This window comes from Mastacembelus armatus, chromosome 10, assembly GCF_900324485.2.
Source record: "Mastacembelus armatus chromosome 10, fMasArm1.2, whole genome shotgun sequence".
In the NCBI taxonomy this organism is placed as follows: domain Eukaryota; kingdom Metazoa; phylum Chordata; class Actinopteri; order Synbranchiformes; family Mastacembelidae; genus Mastacembelus; species Mastacembelus armatus.
Window position 1 is genome coordinate 19,324,730 of NC_046642.1, and position 21,808 is coordinate 19,346,537.

At 38.7% G+C, this 21,808-nt stretch overlaps 2 protein-coding genes across 7 annotated transcripts in view; both read left to right on the forward strand.

Annotated features, from left to right (window-relative positions):
• The first annotated feature begins 4,290 nt into the window (after positions 1-4,290).
• Positions 4,291-11,831, forward strand: guf1 (GTP binding elongation factor GUF1). Of its 4 annotated transcripts, none has more exons than XM_026331268.1 (18): positions 4,291-4,326; positions 4,564-4,689; positions 4,803-4,914; positions 5,137-5,285; positions 5,671-5,751; positions 5,843-5,920; positions 6,013-6,096; positions 6,188-6,252; positions 6,344-6,547; positions 7,215-7,354; positions 7,638-7,761; positions 8,228-8,360; positions 9,185-9,328; positions 9,693-9,826; positions 10,356-10,457; positions 11,248-11,367; positions 11,468-11,504; positions 11,587-11,831. In XM_026331268.1, exons 2-18 carry the CDS (start codon positions 4,570-4,572, stop codon positions 11,719-11,721), a joined length of 1,962 nt encoding a protein of 653 aa, XP_026187053.1. In that variant the 5' UTR covers positions 4,291-4,326; positions 4,564-4,569; the 3' UTR covers positions 11,722-11,831. The 4 variants fall into 4 exon arrangements, with proteins under 4 accessions (XP_026187053.1, XP_026187051.1, XP_026187052.1 ...); XM_026331267.1 differs by having other exon boundaries at positions 4,309-4,326; positions 4,471-4,689; XM_026331266.1 differs by having other exon boundaries at positions 4,291-4,689.
• Positions 11,832-15,910: 4,079 nt separating this feature from the next.
• The window catches only part of pigg (phosphatidylinositol glycan anchor biosynthesis class G (EMM blood group)), a 65,916-nt gene continuing 60,018 nt past the window's right edge, over positions 15,911-21,808 (forward strand). For 2 of the 3 annotated variants that reach the window (XM_026330303.1, XM_026330304.1), the window contains exons 1-2: positions 15,911-16,338; positions 16,428-16,633. In XM_026330303.1, the coding sequence (XP_026186088.1) occupies positions 16,185-16,338; positions 16,428-16,633 (360 nt within the window). In that variant the 5' untranslated portion in view covers positions 15,911-16,184. The remainder of the gene's footprint in view (positions 16,339-16,427; positions 16,634-21,808) is intronic. The other variant, XM_026330302.1, reaches the window with a different exon arrangement.

Below are 21,808 nucleotides of genomic sequence, written 5' to 3' on the forward strand. Positions count from 1 at the left end.
AGCCTGGCTTTTGTAAATGTGTATTTATATTCATGGTGGTATACTGTGTGATTACTTTGATTAGAGTGCATATTTCCTTGAAAATATGTTTCCAGCATGGCCATTGTACATATAAATCAAATGAATAGTGAACACATAATCATCAATACCTACATTTTGTTGACAATGACTTCTAAATGTGCTGAATTTTGTTGATAATGCCCACTGTCTTGATATTACGGTATGTACTTTTCTTTTGAGTGAAAGAAACTGGTTATATCATATTGCTTTCTGTCTTAGCCATATAAAAGTGGCCTGACTCTTTTTTTTCTGTCCAAGCCAATGCAAAAATACACTTTTATAATATTGTTACAGTGTAAAGTTGTTTTATTATCTGTGACTACAGATATGGGGCTATGATCATACACTGACTTCCAGAAGTATTGAAACCCTCTGAGCCAATAACACGATAAAACAAATAAAAACTACAAGACTTGTGTACTTGTGCAAATGATACTGTTTAGTACTGCCAACTAACAATGAAGTGCTATCATTTGGATTTATTCTTTGAGAAACTACTGAGAATACATATATTTAGAAAAAAATGTTGTATGCTGAAAAAATATACTGAAAATTATTCTGATTAAAAAATAAACTGTGACAACTTAATATTATCAAAAGAACTTGATTTTCATAGATTGAAGAAATATCAACTGAAATGCCTTGCTTGAGTTAATGTGCTTAAAAAAGCATTTAATAAACATTTAATACACTAGAGTTTAAAAGAAGCTTGACAGCCTGACAAAGTATTGTCCCAGAATACTTTGAATATTGTCTTATAAAGTTTACAGATAACATTAGCAAACAAAATGCTTAGTTATAGATCCAGCACACACAAGTAAGATTGTCATCCCATTAAAATTGCTACGCCACAAATAAAAGTTTAGTATTCAGTGTCCTTTTCCAACAACTCCTGACCAAAATATCTGGGAATCTTTTAGATGATTCACCAGTATCTGCTGCTGTTTGTTTTGATGAGTGGTCAAGTGAATTGACAAATTAAAACCAAAATAATGAGCTACAACACAGAGCTGCAGAGTTGGGGCATATTTTTCTATATTTTTTGGTGTCATTGGTACAGTTTTGTTCGATTTATTTGTTATCTTAGCAACATCAAAGGTTGAGTTGCAAAAATAATAAATATTATCATGAGTATTATATTATTTAAATGCATGCAAACTCAGTTAATAGAGCAATGTCTTGTGAAACCTGTACAAAATGTTTATATCAGTTATTTATTAGCTTACCAGCAATGGTGATAATTCTGGAGGACAGTGTGGATTTGTTGATGTTGAGTTGAGCACTGTGGCAGTATTAATCAGCACAGTTTTTGCTCATCATCTTTATCCAGTGTCGGGCTATTTCCAACATGTTTCATCATCCCACCAGCTATTTTATATATAATTGCAGATATAAAAGGGATAGTGCTGCAAACACTGTTTAATGCCAAAATGATCTTCATGAATGAATCATGTTTGGAATTTTTTTTAATAGTCACGTTCATTTGCTGGCAAATCATTTTGTGAGTGACAGGATACAGCCAAGATTAATTCATATTTTTCATCAAGAAATCACAATCAGCTTTTCCGTTTATTCTTATATTTTTAAGCTAATTGATTGCTGGACTAAATTAAAAGCCATATACAGTCATAATGTAGTCCAGTTCCATCAGAAACAGGGACAACTAACAATTATCTATTATGTGCATACAGCACTATGCTAAAAAAAAGTTTACATTGTATAAAACTAATTTGTTGAAAACGGTTGTTTTATCACAATGCCTGCCATTATTACATATTGGTAAGACAAATCAAGCCCCATATCAGCAGTCATGTATAGCACTCTGTGATTATTTAAGTGATCTGAGTTTGCTTCACATCAATATTTCAACTTAATTTAACTTTATTTGATTGTGGAATTTGAAACCTTGCATGAACATGAAATTCTAGATTTTTTTTTTTTAATTTTTGTTTATTTATTTATTATTTAGTGCTGTTTTTCTTCAATATCACCTTAACCATTCCCAATGAAATGAGTGTTCACGGGTGGATGCTTGACTCAGTGCACAGTTTCTAATAAAGCACATATCATTTCAGCCCAACTGTGTGTCACGTTTTTGGATGAGGGCCCAACCCTGGATCTTTGAAGGTGGTTACTCAGTTGGCATTCAGTTTACTAATCTCTTTCTAAACTCCTTGTATATACTCATATATTAGCTGAAATTTACCTAACCTTACATAACTACAATAAATAGAAACATTGCACGTTTGGGACATTCCTGCTTGACTGGATGTTCATAACCAACACAGATTTATAATCACCATAAATTTAAGGTTTTTGAAACTTTACCACAATTATAGAAAAAAAAAAATCGCATTTCTTGTCTAAATTATTAACACTCTGTTAAGATTAGCTCAACCAATCACATTATTGCTTCCAGAACAGCTATACTAAAGAAATACAGCTCAAAATTTACAAGAGCCTGTCAGAACATGTGACCATGAGTGAAGAAGCTCAGTCCTCCTTGAGCAGGAGAGGATGCGGTCAACCCATGTTTGCATTATAAGTTAGTAAAACCCACAGAAAGACCTGCGGCGCTGAGCTGTAAGGCAAAGCTTGCTGAAGTTTAATTTTCCAGCCATTCTGGTGCTGCACAGTGTGACGTCTCCTCTTTTCTGAGCACCCTTTCCTCAATTCACAACTGACCCTCCACTCATCCTCCTGACAGAAATCAGGGCTGGCAGGTGTGAAGCTTCTGAAGTACAGTAGTTTGCAGCACATAGCAGAGTGGCTGAAATACAGCTCTATAAATGTCCATAATTGAGGATAATTTACAATGTATTTAAACTTTGGAGCAAGAATGAGCCATAGACTGCATTTCTATACAGTTTAGTCCAACCATGTGAAAGAAGTAAAACCCAACCTGTGATGCTTCAAGCTAATAGTTTAAATTGGACACTGGCTTGAAGCTGTTACACCTAAATGAGATGTATTTGATTGCAGTAGGAGGAGAAAGACTAGACAGTGGGTTACTGTAAAAATCAACTAGCTAAGACCAGCTAAATGCTTAATACATATGAGATCCATGTCCATGCATCGTATGGATGTATGGACATGGATGTATGTGCTATGAAATCATGAAAAAGTCCTCAAATTTTAAGGTGGAAAGTGCTGAATGTGAGGCAGAAAAGCTTCAGTTTTCTTCATTAAAACCATTCAACAGAGTCAATGACATGTGACAAGGCCTGTGTTAACTGTGTGTGTATTTAAAACAGAAGAAAAGAGACAGACCCATTCATTTAGCATTACAAAAAAATATTCTGCTCTAAGTTACAGCTTCTATGCAGCAGTGAAAAGTGTCGTCAGATGCTAACACAATGTAGTACATTTCTTTTCTTGTCATGTGCATCACATACATCTTATGAATATTCATCATGTTCCATCATTTTATGTTTTTACATTTCATACTATAATGCATTCATATAATCTTTTGTTATTAAAAAATGCAGGTGTAAGAAACACATTTGCAGCTTTAGACAATAGGATTAAAATTTTTTTTTTTACGATACAGAACTTTTTGGGTGTCATCAAATGATCGGTGAGTATTTTAAAGAAAAACCAGGCGCTTCAAGATGTGACTCGAATACAATCCCAAGTGCACAAGTCTCAAAAGGGAAAAAAAAGATTAAAGGCAAGCAGAAACTGGGGCTAACAAAGTCTTATTATCTCTGGCTGCATAAAGAAAAGAAGCAGGCATCTATTCCCATCTTGTGCTAGCGGCAGCTCCGTTGTCATAGCAACTGATATCCATTTTTATCCTTCACGTGATAGGCTGAGTAGGCGGGACTTCCGGTTGTCTGAGCGTTTCCCAAGATGATAGTATAAGATTTCCAGACATTATTGTTTCAAATTATATTTTGCAAAAAGTATGGCATTATTCTCACTTTAAACTATGTGAGTGGTCCCTAGCGGAATTCATTATCTACAGTATGATAAGTAAAATATGATAGTAGTAAAATGTGTATCTATATTAGCGTTAGCTTAAAAATGACCTACAGTGCGACATCGAAATGCAATAACAGCAGTTAATTGATGATGCATCATAAAATTAAAAACACTGACAGTTTGTTCTGACAGGTTTATAATTAAAAGTACGTTTTTGTAAGACACTATCTTTTTCCTTTCCATCATCTTTGGCTCGAAAAAAAAAAAAACAACAATTCCCACAAGTCTTTGCGAGTGAATCGTCACTCAAAATGTCAGCAACCTAGGATCTCATGCTCAAAGGTTATTACTGGATTATTTACTTTAAATTTAGTATGAATTTTATATTCGTCGCGACAGTACGCAAATGGCCCGCCAACGTAGCAATAGCCTACCCTTCCTCACAGGTTTCCACAGATAGCTAACGCTAACTTACCTTTCTTTCAGTGCTGTTAGGTTGTTAGCTCGCCCAAGGAAGACATGTGGTTTTCCCTGGCCAAACAGTGTTTTGAAACGCCTCTACTAAAACGTGTGTTACAGTTTAAAATGTGCAGAAGGAAAATACTCAGCTGTAACAGGACGTGCACGCTGTTCAGACATCGCTGGATGAAAACACTACCTGTTATCTCCAGCAGCTTCAGGCTGATCAACACACAAACAGCCAAGGTAAGGAAACACTTTAAAGGGTGCTCAGTCAGCTGATGTGAGCTGCACTGCTGCAATAAATACTATTGTTATTATCATTTGGAGTGTTTGGCTCATTTCCTTTTGTTTTGAAGGAGGCCATTGACTTGTCCAAGTTCCCTGTGGACAGAATCAGAAATTTTTGCATCATTGCTCATGTTGACCATGGAAAAAGCACACTGGCTGACAGGCTGTTGGAGATGACAGGTATGTTTGCTCACTAAGCTGTGTCTCAGCTTTTTGACTTATCTTTAATGAAATCAAGAGTCAGTTTGACTCTGTTCACTCACTTTATGAGCTAAATATGATTATTCACCTCATACACAGACACATAAACAATGACAATGACTTGATCTCAATATTATACAAGTCAGCTATTTATAAAACGATACCTAGTGAGGTTTCACTGTGGATGTCGCTCTAAAACAGGTGCCATAGCAAAGACTGAGAAGAACAAACAGGTGTTGGACAAGCTTCAGGTGGAGCGAGAGAGAGGGATTACAGTAAAGGCCCAGACAGCATCATTGTTTTACAACCACCAGGGACAGGAGTACCTCCTGAACCTCATTGACACACCAGTAAGTACTCAGCTGGGAAGTTGCTGATAAAAACCAAATATCAATCAGTAGAAGTTTCTTTTACTATTTGATTTAGAGCTGCAATTCTTTCTTCTCTTAAAGGATGTCTTGTGGATTGGAAGTCTTCACACCCACGTGAATCTAAAATAGATCGTTCAATTTAAATACACTGATTATGTCAAATTTGTGCTATTTTTTTGTAATTGTAATATAACAAAAAGTTGAATGCTGCTCATCTCAACTCATAAAAATAGGAGAAAAAGTAGGGGAGATAGGAAAATGTTTTTTCCTTAGCATTCTCATGTTTTTCTTACATGTCATTCTTCTGTCATGTTAATTTGTTTATGTGTTACCTTTTATAACCTTTTGTTTACTCCCTCTCCAGGGTCATGTTGACTTCAGTTATGAAGTGTCTCGATCGATCTCTGCATGCCAAGGTGTCCTGTTGATTGTTGATGCCAATCAGGTACGAAGCCACATTTATAGCTCTCAGTTTTTGCGTTGTCAAATAATCGTCCTGTATGTAATAAACACATTATTATTTTGTTGACATGAAGGGGATTCAGGCGCAGACAGTGGCTAACTTCTACCTGGCTTTTGAAGCTCAGCTGTCAATAATCCCTGTCATCAACAAGGTACATTTAGACCCACTGTTGTCTGGGTTAATTACATGTGGTGTTTTCTGCTTATGTTGCAGGTGGTTCTAATGTGAAATTTTCTCCCTCAGATTGACTTGAAAAATGCTGATCCAGAGAGAGTGGAGTCACAGATTGAAAAGGTGTTTGATATTCCAAGTGAAGAATGCATCAGGGTGAGCCGAGCATATATAAGCTGTTTTGTTCTGTTTTTGATCACTGCTCTGAGAAATGTCTCTTCATGTGTGGTCTCTTTTTTTTTTTCAGATTTCCGCCAAACATGGAACAAATGTTGATAAGGTTCTCCATGCGATTGTGAACAGAATTCCACCGTAAGAAGGTTATGGTGATTTCATTTTATATATGAGACATATTTCCCATAAAACAACTGAAGCTGTTTTTTTTTTGTACTTGTGTTCACAGGCCAGTGGCGAGTGTTGAAGACCCATTTAAAGCCCTAGTGTTTGACTCCAACTTTGACCACTACAGAGGTGTTGTGGCCAACATTGCCGTTTTCGGAGGTCAGGTCAAAAAAGGGGACAAGATTGTGTCAGTACATTTGGGGAAATCCTATGAGGTCAATGAACTGGGGCTTCTCCGACCTGATGAGCATCCAACACAGATGCTGTACGTGCCATTCTGTCTCGTTTCCTGTAATTTATGCTATTTGATACCTCACAGAGCTGGTATTGGGGTTAGATCCTATCTATTTATCAAAAAAAAAAAAAATTGAATAATTGTCACGGTCTCTTAGCCAAAAAGCCAAACATAAGCATACACGTTATAGACTGAACAATTAATATATTAATCATTGTTAATGAAAATGTGGCAAAGATATAAAGAGTTCTTGTTCTGTGAAAAAAAAATTCAGAAGTGGACGTGAAGCTAATATAAGGATTTAGCCATCCAAGTCAATTTAATACAGTCAATTTAATCAAAAACAAAGCCTGGATGGCTTTGTTTTTGATGCCAGTATGAACAGGTGGAATGATTCAAATAAGCTTAATCTACATCTAACTATTGTTTTAATACAGGCTTTAAAAAATTGTGAGCTGGCTTATCTAAGGTCTGCCTAGTGCAGTGGACAAGTAAAACATTAATTTTAATACATTTGAATATGATTCTGACATTCTCAGTAGAGCCATTTTTGCTCGATACACCAGCCAAGTGTATGTCTGTCTACAGGTTTGTTTCACACTGTAGGTAAACACTGGAATCATTTTTTTCTGACTGTCTTCTGTGAGGCTTGTTTGCACTGCATTTCTTTGACTTTCTGAGGTGGTCTATTGTGTAGGTTTGCAGGCCAGGTGGGCTACATAATAGCAGGGATGAAGGACGTCAAAGAGGCCCAGGTTGGTGATACACTGTACCTCCAGGAGCAGCCAGTGGAGGTTCTTCCAGGGTTTAAACCCGCTAAAGCCATGGTCTTTGCTGGTAAGATCTGTTCTTGTCTGCAGTCGCTTTTTACTGCCAGATAAAAATTGCTCTGCAAAACTAGAAAAAGGACTGAAATTTATTAGACAGCACTGATTTGAACTATTAGAAAAATTGGCTTAGCTATTTCAGTATCACTGGACATGCAGTCAAACATGAAACCCATTCATTGTATGTGTTTCACTGGCTAGTGAAGTAGATGAGGTCAGCACTTTGTAAATAAAAGAAATGAGTGCTGTCTGTTGCTGATGTAGACTCTTGTCTTTTTTCCTGTGTCCCTCAGGCATATATCCAATGGACCAGTCGGAATACCCTGGCCTTCGCAGTGCCATTGAGAGACTGACCCTGAATGACTCGAGTGTCACAGTGCAGAGAGACAGCAGTCTGGCACTGGGAGCAGGCTGGAGGTTAGGATGTCTGCTTTGAATTAGAATAAAAAATGGCTTCAGTGCCACACTTGAGCTGGAAATGAGAAGAGTATCATGGATTTTGAGAAACTGAACAGTGCAACCCTGAAAGTTTAGCTCCCCTCCCGAAGTCATAATGTCTGGACATTATTCAGGTAGTTTGTTGTTGTCGAAAAGTTATTCTAATTTTTAGGAGACCTGTCAATACAAACCTGGACAACATATTGTATGATTTGTAATTTGCAATTTTCTTTGAGGCATTCTTTATGTTGCCAAATAGAGAGCCAAGTAAGTGTTAATTTAGCTTAACAATCATATTTTCACTTCAGATGATAAATATCATTCTGTGACTGCAAGCATATAGCACTGAGTCTTGAACTTCTTTCAGACAAGCTCTTGTAATTAAAAGCATGAATATCAATTATAAAACTTGAGTGGAACTGTGAACCAATTTGTGCCCCTGCAGACTTGGCTTCCTAGGTCTTCTCCATATGGAGGTGTTCAGTCAGAGGCTGGAACAGGAGTACAATGCCTCTGTTATAGTAACAGCACCCACCGTGCCTTACAAGGCTGTCCTCTCCTCAGCAAAAGTCATCAAGGTGAGAGCTTTTTCTTTCTTGGATATGTTCTCCTCATACAGCAGAGTTCCCACTGACTTGAAAAATGATGATAAATAGATACTCTCTGGTATTGTTGGCACGCTTTCCAGAGGAAAGGGAGGTCTTTGATGAGGAGAGACAAATCAAAACGTTCTGTTGTGAAGGCAACTGAATCAATTATGTTTGGCAAGAAAAAGAGTGAACCCTTTGAAAATAACTGTATCCATGTATAAATATGATCAGATTTTCATCTAAATTACAATGACAAGCAGTTTATTTTTAACTGATAACACACAAATCCTTATTGTGTTGTTTTTGGTAGTATTGATTATTAACAAAAGCTCCTATCGCTGAATTTATTGAGAAAACATGTCCAAACTTATGACCGGGAGTGTAACTTTTAGAAGTTAACCAGTGAATTCCCAGGTTTATGAAGGTATCTTACAGGACAATGTCAGGGTGGCTGTCCACCAGACAGAGATGCTGTGAAATGAACAGAACCACCAGGGAGCCATTTGCATCAGACACCCTGAGAATATATCTGAGGCTGAGCAGTTCTATAAGGAAGAGTGGTCCAGTCGCCATGCAGGTCTATTTGCAGCTGCTGCCAAAACAGGTTCAACCTGTTAATTTCAAGGGTTCACTTATTTTATCCGTCAGCACTGTCGGTGTCTAAGGAGCATCTTCAATGAAGACAAGATTACAATGTCTTCATGTGTCCTCAACTTAAGTACATGATGATTATCTTTATTTGTGATTGGGATTATTAGACAGATGAAGGAGATTTATTTGCAGGCTTAAAGTCTTGTTGATTCCTGTTACAGGAACATGGCAGTAAAGAGATAACCATCGTGAATCCAGTGCAGTTCCCTGACAGGTCGGTTGTGTCAGAGTATTTGGAACCTATGGTGCTGGGGACCATTCTTGCTCCAGACATTTACACTGGCAAGATAATAACTCTCTGCCTGGTAAGAGGAAAATGGAAAATGCAAGTGAAATGACTGAAAAATGGTCACACCTGTTTGGTGTTCAGTTTTATTTGTCTGTATATTTTGTAAATGTCTTATTTAAAGTCAGAGAAGGGTGCTATCTTTAAATGCTCAGGCAGGACCTACAGCCTGCTGGAAAGTGGAGTTTGACAGTTGATATTGGAGTGTATCCACGGCTTTTTACTCTTTCCAATTTGGTCTGGAGCCAGAGAGAAATAAACACTGTCTTCCTCTGGTTTGCCTTTATTTTTTCTGATGACATTTACATGATCAAGTATCTGCCTCAGGTAATTATTTACTTAGATTACCACAGTATCCCTTCTTTGTGTGTTGTGTCCTTAAGAACCGCAGAGGCATCCAGAAGAACATGGTGTATATAGATGACCAACGTGTTATGATGAAGTATCTCTTCCCTTTAAATGAAATCATTGTGGATTTCTATGACCTCCTCAAATCGCTGTCTTCTGGATATGCCAGGTAAAATTAAGAAATTATTGTGTAAATACATATCATACTTCATGTCACCCACCACTCAGAAATGTTTGTTCTTATTGTTAATCCTCTTGGATGTTTCCCTTTGCAGAATTTGACCCCAGAAAATTGTTTACACATTTATCTGCTGAAGACAACAGCTAGCTTAGGAGAGAGAAATTTGTTATCTTTAAAAAAAATTATAGCTCATGAGTTTTTCTAAGAAAGAGTGGGTGGAAAGTTTTTGTGGTTTTGGAACTGTAGGACACTAAAAATGGAGTAACATATTTGAATCCTTACAGTAGATTAGAAACTCATCAAATGCATTCAGATCTTCAGATTTATTGATTGGTAAATTAAATTCTTAATGACATTATAGTAAAAGATAACAAAAACACTCAAGCATAGAAGTCTTTCCCCTTCAAATCCATACTCCCCCCTGTCGTATACCGTAGTTTTGGCTACTTTGCATTGTATCACTTTTCTCTGACCCCTAGCATTCAGATGACCATCATTTAGATTTTATCATCCACAGCTTTGATTATGAGAATGCAGGTTACCAGCCAGCTGATTTGATAAAAATGGATATTCTACTGAATGGGCGACCTGTAGAAGAACTTGCCACAATTGTACACAGGTAAATGCTGACGGATTTCAGGTGCTTTCAAGTAAAAATGTCTGAGATTGTTTCATTTTACACATCAGAGGTGTAACTGCTGGAATGGATTGTCTTCCGTTTCTCCAGTCTCCTCAACTTAATTATCATTCCTGTCACAGAAAAGAAACTGAAGATTTTACTGGTTTGTATAATTCCACGGTTATGTGGTCCTTGATTTCTCAGATAAATTTTTCTCAGTAACTTCACAGGCAAAAAGTGATGATGCACAGCAGATCTGTATTTAATGTACTTACTTCCAAAGCCAGGACAGGAGCCCATGCAGGCCTTGGTAAATGAAGGCTGCTATGGTTCAGCGGTGATGGCTTCTACCTGACCATTTATAGTGTAAACCTTGGAGACGAGCTGAGTGTACATTCACCACACCAGTCACTGAGCAATCTGTCTTTGACGGGAGGACTGTTTAAAAGAAGATCGAAAATTTATGGTACATGACTGACTGGACAAGAGTTCCAAGTACAGCAGATAGGTCATTCACTTCTGGTGGATGTGAAGGATTTTTTTCTACCTAAGCAAGAGGAAAGAACAGTCTTTCTCTACTCTCAGCCCTATTTTGATTAACCTTGGACAAATGATGTATCTTGTCAATGACTGCTCACAAGGATACATGCATATATTGTAGATGTCCCATATACTTGTCATTATTAACTACTGTTTTTTGACATAATGTGGTGAGTACAATAGATCTTAAGCATCACTCGTTTGCTTTCCTTTGCTGCTTTTGGTTCTGATAGGTTTGTTTTCATTACAGAGGTCGAGCATACAGTACAGGAAAAGCCATGTGTGAGCGACTCCAAGACTCTATTCCAAGGCAGATGTTTGAGATCGCTGTACAGGCAGCTATTGGAAGTAAGATCATCGCCAGAGAGACGTAAGTACAAAATCTGCACTGAGCGTTTGTCTTTCCATATGAATTATGAAATAAACTAGCTTCCTAGAAAACGTGACATAACATTATTATCCTCTTTCAGAATAAAGGCATACAGAAAAAATGTCCTTGCAAAATGTGTAAGTAAAGGTTTTTCCTAAATGCAAAAAACTGGTGAATCGAAGAATGTACCACAGACTGAATTATTATTTGTCTTGGTAGTATGGAGGTGACATAACACGGAAGATGAAGCTACTGAAAAAACAGGCAGAGGGGAAAAAGAAGATGAGGCGGATTGGCAATGTAGAAGTTCCCAAAGATGCCTTCATCAATGTTCTGAAGAGGAAAGAGAAATAGACTGCAATGCTATAAGAATATTATTATCTAATAACATTATGTGGAGCCGGTATTATTGAAATAATATGATTTTATTCTAAATAAAATGATCTTAGGTGCTTGAAAACTACTGTGCAAGGTGTTGTGTTTTTCGCTGTCATTACTTTCTGACGTTTAAACTATTTTTCCTCACCAACTACAGAGTCCAAGTTTAATTCTATACTAACTTATGTTTCATATTAAGCTTGGTTAAGCAACCTTGAGTTACATTTTTTTCTCTCTGTTTCTCTCTGTTTGCTTCCTGAGCTATGGCACAGGGATAGTAACATGAAGTGAGAATTTGGTACTGAAAAGATTCATTTGTTTTGTCAGAAATATATTCGCTCCATCTCCACTTTGGAGTAGAAGGTAGCCATAAAATATGTCTCTTCTGGGTGGACAAGAGGAAAGATAACAGAAAACCAAAACATTTTCAATGAACATATGTTCATGGTGCATGCATCTATTGTTCCAGCAGATTCTTGATTTAATCGTTTTCCCCACCAGATGGCAGCAGCAGCAGCTCTGACACACAACACATCTAAATGCAGTTAAATTCCATCCGGGGCTAATTACCAGTCAGACCCTATCAGCCTCATTTTTAAGTTATATAAAATTACACTTTCCCCAGCAGTTGGAGTGGGTTGATATCTCTTTGTTCCTGTGTGCTGGCTTATATATTGTATTTTCTCGAGCTGTAAGTCGCTTTTAGCAAAAACATACTTGAAAACCACTACTATTACTGTGAAAAATCACATAAAGGTCGCTTTGCTGTATAAAGACAAGCCAGATGAGTAAATAAAAAATATGGAAAATATGGTACTTGGCAAATGAAGGCAATCTAATTAAGGGACTAATTCATATTTAGCTACAGTAAAATAGAGGAGGACAAAGGACAGTTTGTGACAGACTGTAAGAAAAAATATGTTGAAATATATAGACCAGGGTTTGGCAAGTTGGTTTGGCCTCAGGCCATTTTTTTCCCTACGTCATTAGAGGGCGGGCCAGGAAGCACATGTTGTAATTTAAGGCTGTAATTTAAATGAGGCAACATTTGAGATGGAGTCAATTGATTTCCAAGCATCCTCCCTGGTCAGCACTGCGCTACAAGGTGCAGAGTCTGTGTGCATATTCTGGCTCATGTGCTCTGAGGATTACAGTACACTCAAGAAGCTTTTTATGTGCTTTCTGTTTCCTTCAACCCTCATGTGTGAGTCAACATTCTCGTCAATGAATGCCACAGAGACGCTGGAGAGAAACCGGCTGACACCTAAAAACTTGCAGCTTCTGCATCTCTGCTGATGGGTCATCGCGCACAGTGACTTTCCTGCAAAGCCCCCCACCCCCACTTTGATGGGCACACACCGAGCAGTCCACCCCTATCTGTGGCACTCCTTCACCAGTTCAGTATAGTTCTATCTTTTCTGCTCACTAGCTTCCTCCTTTCTGTATGTAGACCTTGATACAGTAGGGCTCTACCTTCTACAGCTCAAACCATGAGATCTTCCGATCTATAACTAAATGCTCCCTGTTGGTCACCGTCTGGCTTACTCGCAGCTCCTCCCAGCACTCATTTTCTTTTGTGATAGTTTCCATGTCTCTTTGCCCTTGGCTTTGATGTATGTTATTTGGGATGCTGCACAGACCTGCTTGGCCTCTCACCATGGATCCCACCAGCAATTTGTAGCATATCTCAGATTTTGCCTGGTCATCTTCCTCCTGTGCCTTCCACTTACTTCCAGTCCTCACCTTGATGCCAGCCTGAGAGACTTTTGGTTCATTGGATTCGCTATATTGCCACACCTCCCTCACTCTACTTACCCTAACCTCCGGTTAATAGGGAGTGTTAGCTTCTTTGAGCAGCTGTAGCGGTTGATACCACTCAGGCTTCTTGGCATCCCCAGATAGACCTCCTCGTAAGGCCCCTTCACATTGCGAAGTGTGAATTCACACAATAGCAGTGGCCACAAGATCTTTAGGCAGGATGCTTTGAATTTCCAGAGAGTCCTGACTTGATTGCTGCTATGTCTTTCAAATTGCACACATATAGCCTCACAAAGATAGCACACCAGTCAGTGCTGCCTGGATCTAATGGTCCCAGAACTGAACCCAAAATTGAAATTTTCTTAGTAATATATAATTAGGTCCTTGGTGTTGCTTGGGATGGGGTGCTGCTCCAATGTCATGTCCACTATTTTATGTGGGATGGAACCATATACATTGGCTAAATCAAGCCATAATAGAGTCAAGAACCTTTCCTGAGCCTCTCTGATCAATTGTGTTGCCATTCCATTATGCTCCACCCATCCTGGAGCCCCTGGGATCCCCCTTTCTGTTCAGAGGAGTCGATGCTCTGTTAGCCAATATGGAGTAACACTAAAAAATATCTTCCTCTCAACGCTGAGCAGTAGGATTGTCCTGAACTGCTCAGTGTTAGTTGAGTTTTCCTCCTTTGATACCCATATGCCTTCTGCAAATCTTTAATGGACCACTGTTCTTCCAGGTTGCCCTTATGACCTTCCACAGTTGGTTCTTAAGTTTGGGACACTCTTATCCACCAGGTATGGTGTTCCAATAATTTCAGGTGCCTGAGCCTGCTCTGGCAACCTTGCCAACCACCTGGATCTCTTATCAGCTATATTCTTTATTGTTGAATGTGGGGTGACTCCTGGCCTGGTTCCCCCTGCGTTGCTGCAGCTGTACTTTCACTAAACATTTTATCTTGGCTTGGTGGCTCTTCAAGCCTTACAGGTTTTTGCAAATCTTGCCACATGATAAATTTATCACTGCCTTGGTCATTACCTGCTCATCTGTTTGTATTAGAAGCTCATTCCCCTCTAACCTGGCCAGCCAGACCCACTCCTGTCTTAGCAAAAGAATGTTTTATTGTCTCTATAGAATAGAAAAAGAGTTGGTTTGGCTGCCCAGGTTAATTACCCTCCACCTCGGGGATAGTATCTATTGATGTGAATAACCCTAAATATGGAAATCTTGTGTTTATGTCATATTTATTGGTTCCGTTAAACAAATTGAGATTTCTCTGCCATTTCTTCTAAAATTTGCATTGGCCATTGCAGCTAACTTCATAGTTAAATACTCGTTGCAATGACTTGTAAAAATCTCTAAAATTAAGAGCCTATTGATCTTTCCAGCTATTTGAAATGCTTTAATGTTTCAGTGAATTTGTGAACATTCATATACAACATAACTTGATATGACAAAGCAATATGTAGCTCTGGATATGTAACACAATAAATTGTAAGTTGCTGCACTCTACACAGATTGAAATAAAGTATTAGCATAAAGGAAGGCAACACTTCTGCAAATGTTTGATCATAAGACTTTGAGATATGTCAGGCTGCAACTTTAAAACTGCAAGGCAGTCTTTACTGTTTAGTATTAGTGTTAGTATTACTGCTGATTCTGATGCTTTCTTTATCCTGTATTCTTTATTGACCTATATAAATAAATATTAAAATATATGTTTTTATTGTTCTGTGTGCACATAATTTATTCAGTCCAAACACATTTTGAAATGGGAAATCGATTAACGTAAAAATTGATTAATTCCTAATTTTCACGTTAAAACACAAAGAATAAGAACTTTTATTTACCTGTATACGAACTTTACAAAATATGCTTTTTTTCCTTTTTTAATGAGAATCAAACTTTTGAATGAGAGTTTAATTTGTGAATAATGTGCCTGCTCTTATTGATTTTGGCTTTTTCTGTGAAAATGAAAATGTTTACCTGATGGTCGTGTTCTGTCATTTTGCAGTAGGCTACTCCAGAGAGATTACAGACAGAACAGACCTGCGTTTCCACAGGACAGTGAAGATAGTCAGTAGGTGAACTGCAGACAATGGAGCACTGAGGAGAAGACTATACAAAGAGCCCCAGACTCAGCTCACATTAACTAAAATTATTAACACCTCTGCTGGGAACATCAACATTTTCTGTATTAATTCACGCCTTAATAGAGATTGTTTTATCGTTGTACATTACTGTTTCTTCTACCAGTTATATGTCGTTAAAGTTACGATTAACGAGCCATAATATTTAACGCTGCCTTCATTATTTACATATCCACAAGCAAAGGTAAACACTGTTAAGGGAAAAGCGTATTGGTCTTGTTTGGTTCTACGTCATACCCGTAGTTCCATGCTGTCAATGCGGAAGTCGCTGTGAGTAGCTACAGCGGTAACTGGTAATGTTTTTGTCTTTATTTATTTTATTTTTTTACGTCAATAAACATATGATATTAAGGCAGTCAATTAAATACCGAGAGACGCGGCTTTGTTGTTTGACAGTGCCTGCATCTTACATGGGAGGTTATGTGTCTCCTACATTTGGCTGGACTGTGTAGAGCGTCATGCCGGTAGCTAGTTAGCAGGTTGTACTAATTCACTCGTCGTTCACCCTTAAAGTGTCCGCAAATCAGCAAAATGAAAGTGCGTTCGTCTGTTTTTGCCTCGTTCATTTTAATGTTCGAGGTGATTGGCATTGCTCTCTTCCTGCGGGGATTTTTCCCTGTGCCTGTCAAATCCTCCTTCTCATCGAAGAACAAGCTGTCAGATCTGCCCGCGGAGCCGCTGACAGGTGAGTCCACAGCATCATCACCTGTGCGTATGAGTTGCCCTGTGGGCTGGGATCTATCACACCTCCTCTCTGCTTACATTACATTACAGGGAGCTCTCCAAATTCATCACGCCTCCCACACCCCTTGTTTAAAAAGGTGGTTGTAATGTTAGTGGACGCCCTGCGAGAGGACTTTGTCTTTGGACCCAGTGGTCACATGTATATGCCTTACACCAGACACGTGGTGGAAAGAGGTTCATCACACAGCTTTGTGGCCAAGGCCCGGCCTCCAACAGTCACCATGCCCAGGATCAAGGTGAGATTTCATTCCGATGTCCTGGAGGATTAAATGAGAACTCATGAGGTCTGTCCACTTTGTATGTTCCTGCTCATGCCATGTGTCTTTTAAAACCACTTGTTTTGTACTGATGCCTGCTCAGCTGTGTTTTGTTCACTTACATACTTTAAAATCTCTCTTTTTAATGCAAAACTATGCTGATTTGTATTAGATACATCCCTGAAAAAACATATGGACCATAAATTTAACCACCAGGCCGATGTTATTCTGTAGTTTTCGTGTTAGCAAATTCCATAGAAAGACAAAAGGCAACGATGTGTTTATCTGTCACTGCTGCTCAGGCCCAAGCCCATCTGCCCCTACTGAAGAAGTAAATCTTTAAAGCCTCATCACAAATATGTAGTTTAAATCTTAAAACAGAAACTATCTTCCTAACCAAGCATGACACATAAGAGTAATATCATTACGCACTGCATTACACAGTGTGTAAAGACATAGATTAATGTGGTCCAGTAGCACAGCCTGGTGCTAGTAAACCCTGGTGTTCGTTGGTGCTGTTTTAAAATGTGTTGATTCAGCTTATTATTTATTTCAGATGCTGCAGTTTGTGAATAACATTGTGACACATTGAGAAATGTTTCTTTTATATCACACCTTTACATGAGCAATTTTAAACTTTGCTGTGATCAAGAAAGGAACCTCCGTTCAGTCTAAGGCAGGTGGAACTGACTGCTAATATTTTGATTTTAACTCAATGCACGAGGGCTCAAACCTCTGCCAATTCTTTAACAATTCACAAATCTGATTTAAAATTAAAAAAGGAAAAGAAATAAAAAATAAATTATTTATTTTTTATCAATATATAGATATTTATATATATACAATGTTGGAGGGTCTTTTTTTTTTTTTTTTTTACTGTTGAGCAAATACAGATGTTATCTTAGTTATGTTATTTATGTGCTTGCAGATTTGTCACACTGGAATCAGTTTCTGCATGTGAGTTTGAAGTTCTTAGCTTAACAGGACACCTAAACAGGCAACCTTAATCCTGAATGGCAGTAATCTCATATACAGTGGGTACGGAAAGTATTCAGACCCCTTTAAATTTTTCACTCTTTGTGTCATTGCAGCCATTTGCCAAAATCAAAAAAGTTCATTTTATTTCTCATTAATGTACACTCAGCACCCCATCTTGACAGAAAAAAAACAGAAATGTAGAAATTTTTGCAAATTTATTAAAAAAGGAAAACTGAAAAATCACATGGTCATAAGTATTCAGACCCTGTGCTCAGTATTGAGTAGAAGCACCCTTTTGAGCTAGTACAGCCATGAGTCTTCTTGGGAATGATGCAACAAGTTTTTCACACCTGGATTTGGGGATCCTCTGCCATTCTTCCTTGCAGATCCTCTCCAGTTCTGTCAGGTTGGATGGTGAACGTTGGTGGACAGCCATTTTCAGGTCTCTCCATTGATGCTCAATTGGGTTTAGGTCAGGACTCTGGCTGGGCCAGTCAAGAACGGTCACAGAGTTGTTCTGAAGCCACTCCTTTGTTATTTTAGCTGTGAGCTTAGGGTCATTGTCCTGTTGAAAGGTGAACCTTCGGCCCAGTCTGAGGTCCTGAGCACTCTGGAAGAGGTTTTCTTCCAGGATATCTCTGTACTTGGCCGCATTCATCTTTCCTTCAATTGCAACCAGTCGTCCTGTCCCTGCTGCTGAAAAACACCCCCACAACATGATGCTCCCACCACCATGTTTCACTGTAGGGATTGTATTGGGCAGGTGATGAGCAGTGCCTGGTTTTCTCCACACATACCGCTTAGAATTAACGCCAAAAAGTTCAATCTTAGTCTCATCAGACCAGAGCATCTTATTTCTCATAGTCTGGGAGTCCTTCATGTGTTTTTTGGCAAACTCTATGCAGGCTTTCATGTGTCTTGCACTGAGGAGAGGTCTCCGTCGGGCCACTCTGCCATAAAGCCCTGACTGGTGGAGGGCTGCAGTGATAGTTGACTTTGTGGAACTTTCTTCCATCTCCCTACTGCATCTCTGGAGCTCAGCCACAGTGATCTTTGGGTTCTTCTTTACCTCTGTCACCAAGGCTCTTCTCCCACGATTGCTCAGTTTGGCTGGACGGCCAGGTCTAGGAAGAGTTCTGGTCGTCCCAAACTTTTTCCATTTGAGGATTATGGAGGCCACTGTGCTCTTAGGAACCATGAGTGCTGCAGAAATTCTTTTGTAACCTTGGCCAGATCTGTGCCTTGCCACAATTCTGTCTCTGAGCTCCTTGGGCAGTTCCTTCGACCTCATGATTCTCATTTGCTCTGACATGCACTGTGAGCTGTAAGGTCTTATATAGACAGGTGTGTGCCTTTCCTAATCAAGTCCAATCAGTTTAATTAAACACAGCTGGACTCCAATGAAGGAGCAGAACCATCTCAAGGAGGATCAGAAGAAATGGACAGCATGAGTTAAATATGAGTGTCACTGCAAAGGGTCTGAATACTTATGACCATGTGATATTTCAGTTTTTCTTTTTTAATAAATTTGCAAAAATTTCTACATTTCTGGTTTTTTCTGTCAAGATGGGGTGCTGAGTGTACATTAATGAGAAATAAAATGAACTTTTTGGATTTTGGCAAATGGCTGCAATGACACAAAGACTGAAAAATGTAAAGGGGTCTGAATACTTTCCGTACCCACTGTATATTTAATTTAAATATTTAATAAGATGTTTCTGGTCAATTGCTCAGATGTGAAAGCAGTGCTAGAATGATTAGTGGACTAATCACATGATAACAGTAATCAGAAAAGCAGCTGCAATTGTTAAGGTTTGGGTCTTAATAGTTGCTAAACATTTACAGCTTTCATCTTCTCAAATGGGTTGACTTGCTGCTGTTCTGTTTTATGTCATTATGATTTAATGTCTTGCACTGTTGGTTGGACAAAAGCTATTTGAATTTGTCTCCTTGGGCTGAGGGGGGAAAAAAATGTCTTTGTCAGAAATATGTCATCCTGTCCTATAGGTGTTTGAGCCAAAATGCCCAAATAATAGTATTGGTTACCCTGAATGGTAAGTGAAAGTGCTATAAGTAAAGTGCAAGTAGCATTACATGGCAGAATTTGGTGAACATGGTGTGTTATCACATTTGGGTGTCGTGTCACACTGATGTTATGTGTGCCTTGGGTGACAGTTGGTCGTGCTAAAATGTATTGACATTGTGGGCAGAGCAGAGTCAGTGTACTGTTTTCAGTGGTGCTGGGAAGATTTTTGCAAAGGGAATGATTTTCCAGTAAAAATAGCAGCTCACTCTTGTCCATATGGGTGCTGGGCTGTGCTGAGATGGTGGGAAGGCATCTAAGGGAAAGCTGTCAGGAGGAGCATAATATTCAGCCTCAGTGTCAGGGGGCAGAACAAAAAGCAGCATTCATGCTTCAGCAATGGTGGGAGGAATGAGGATGTGCTGACAGCATGGAGCTGCTGTAAAAATAGAAGATGACTGGAGTCAAAACTCAGCCCTGGAGAACACTGCTGCTGAAGAAACACAATGTGGACAGAATCCTGCTCAGTAATGTCTGATCTATGTGGGCAGACAGGTAGACTGGGAGCCACAGTGCAGACTCAGCAATCCTCAGGTCAGCGCGTGTCATAAAGGGCATGTGTTGATTGCCATTGTCAAAGAGGGTGGACAGGATGAGTGATGAAGACAAGGAGACACACAGTCTCGGTAATAAAAGTCTTTCTGATACCTGGTCCAATAGAGCGTGGAACAGCGTGGGGGTGCAGATTACAGTTATTGTCATTATCAATTTATATGTAGGTGTTTTCAGGAATTGATTAATAATTTAGCCTGTAAAATATCAACATGAATGAGAAATGCCGCTTAAAGGTTCCCAGAGGTTCACAGAGCACTGCATAAATAAAAATGCTTGTTTTAATTTATAGTTAATAAAGAAAAGTCAGCGTAGTTCTAAAATTGTCCTTCACTTAGGCTTTAGTGTCTTACTATGCAGTTTGTTTCTTATTAATAAGTTGTTTACTGTGTGTACCATACTGTACTGTATGAAATGTTAGAAAAAAATACCAAAAAAGGCCAATTACTCTTTAACTCCAGAACATGTCACATGAGAGAAAACATGAAGCAAATTTCAGAGTTGGGAAATGTTTGTGGTTTTTGCTAAAAGTAGTTACAGAATCAGTTCATTGATGATTTAAAAAAAATTGCAGATAATTTTTCTGTAGATCCAATTTTGAGCTAAATATTTCAGCACAGCTGCTTGAAATGTGAGAAAAAAACAACAGATGCCCAAGAAAAGCATCAGTGAAATGGAGCAGGCCAGTAACGATGTGGGGGAGGTATGGTGGTTTAGAGCTGAGCTGGACTGAGGTGGACTTGCACAGTCAGATGTTCTACCGTAATCCACTGTTTTTTCACTGCAGCTTAGAAACACAGGATGTGAACCTTCTCAAAAGATTTGTTGTTGGAAAAAGAGCAGGCAGGAGTGTGTGGATTGAAAACAATAAGAGAGGAAATTTAAATTAAAATTTTTCTGACTTCAAAGTACCAGCATGAAAGGTCTGTGTCATAGCAAGTAGTACAGTACAGAATGTAGATGTGAAGGAGAGGAAAAATTGAAAATGCCAGTTTCTCAGCTGTTAGAAACTGTTTGATTTGCAGGCTAGGTGAGAGCATACAAGACCAGCAGTAAGCTCTGCAGGAGAGCCAGTTAATCTTTTTTAAGTAGCTGGGCAATTAAGTAGATTTGAGAGTCCACACTTTAATGTAGTCACTACACTGATTTATATTCTTCTTCATCTGTTGGCAAACCTCTCCAAAATAAAAGACTGACTGATTGGTAATTGGTTTTTGAACTAGAGTCGAGACTTATTTTATTGAGTGGCTGCTGTAAACTTGATAAACACAACCTACTGTAATGAAATCCCATAGGACATCCACTGATTTCTTCTTGGCACACTGTCATACTGCAGCTGCTGATTCACAAAGCAAGGATGTGATCAAGGCTGTGAGACAATGCATTGCTTCAGTTGCTGTAAATGTGTGTTTAACCAGCAGGTGATTTTAATTTTCTTTTATTCTTAGAGCTCTTTTAACATCAGTTTTAAGGTTAAATCAGTCTGTTTCATCACTGAGGTTTGGTGATGCACCAATAGGTGGCAGTACAGACCAGCTGTC

What these genes read in the sequence shown, in the direction of transcription:
- guf1 (XM_026331266.1), top strand. Translation starts at nt 4,504, where the DNA reads ATGTGGTTTTCCCTGGCCAAACAGTGTTTTGAAACGCCTCTACTAAAA. An exon ending in CAGGCTGTTGGAGATGACAG is followed by an intron (nt 4,915 to 5,136) that starts GTATGTTTGCTC and finishes GCTCTAAAACAG; the next exon opens with GTGCCATAGCAAAGACTGAG. An exon ending in ATTGTGAACAGAATTCCACC is followed by an intron (nt 6,253 to 6,343) that starts GTAAGAAGGTTA and finishes TTGTGTTCACAG; the next exon opens with GCCAGTGGCGAGTGTTGAAG.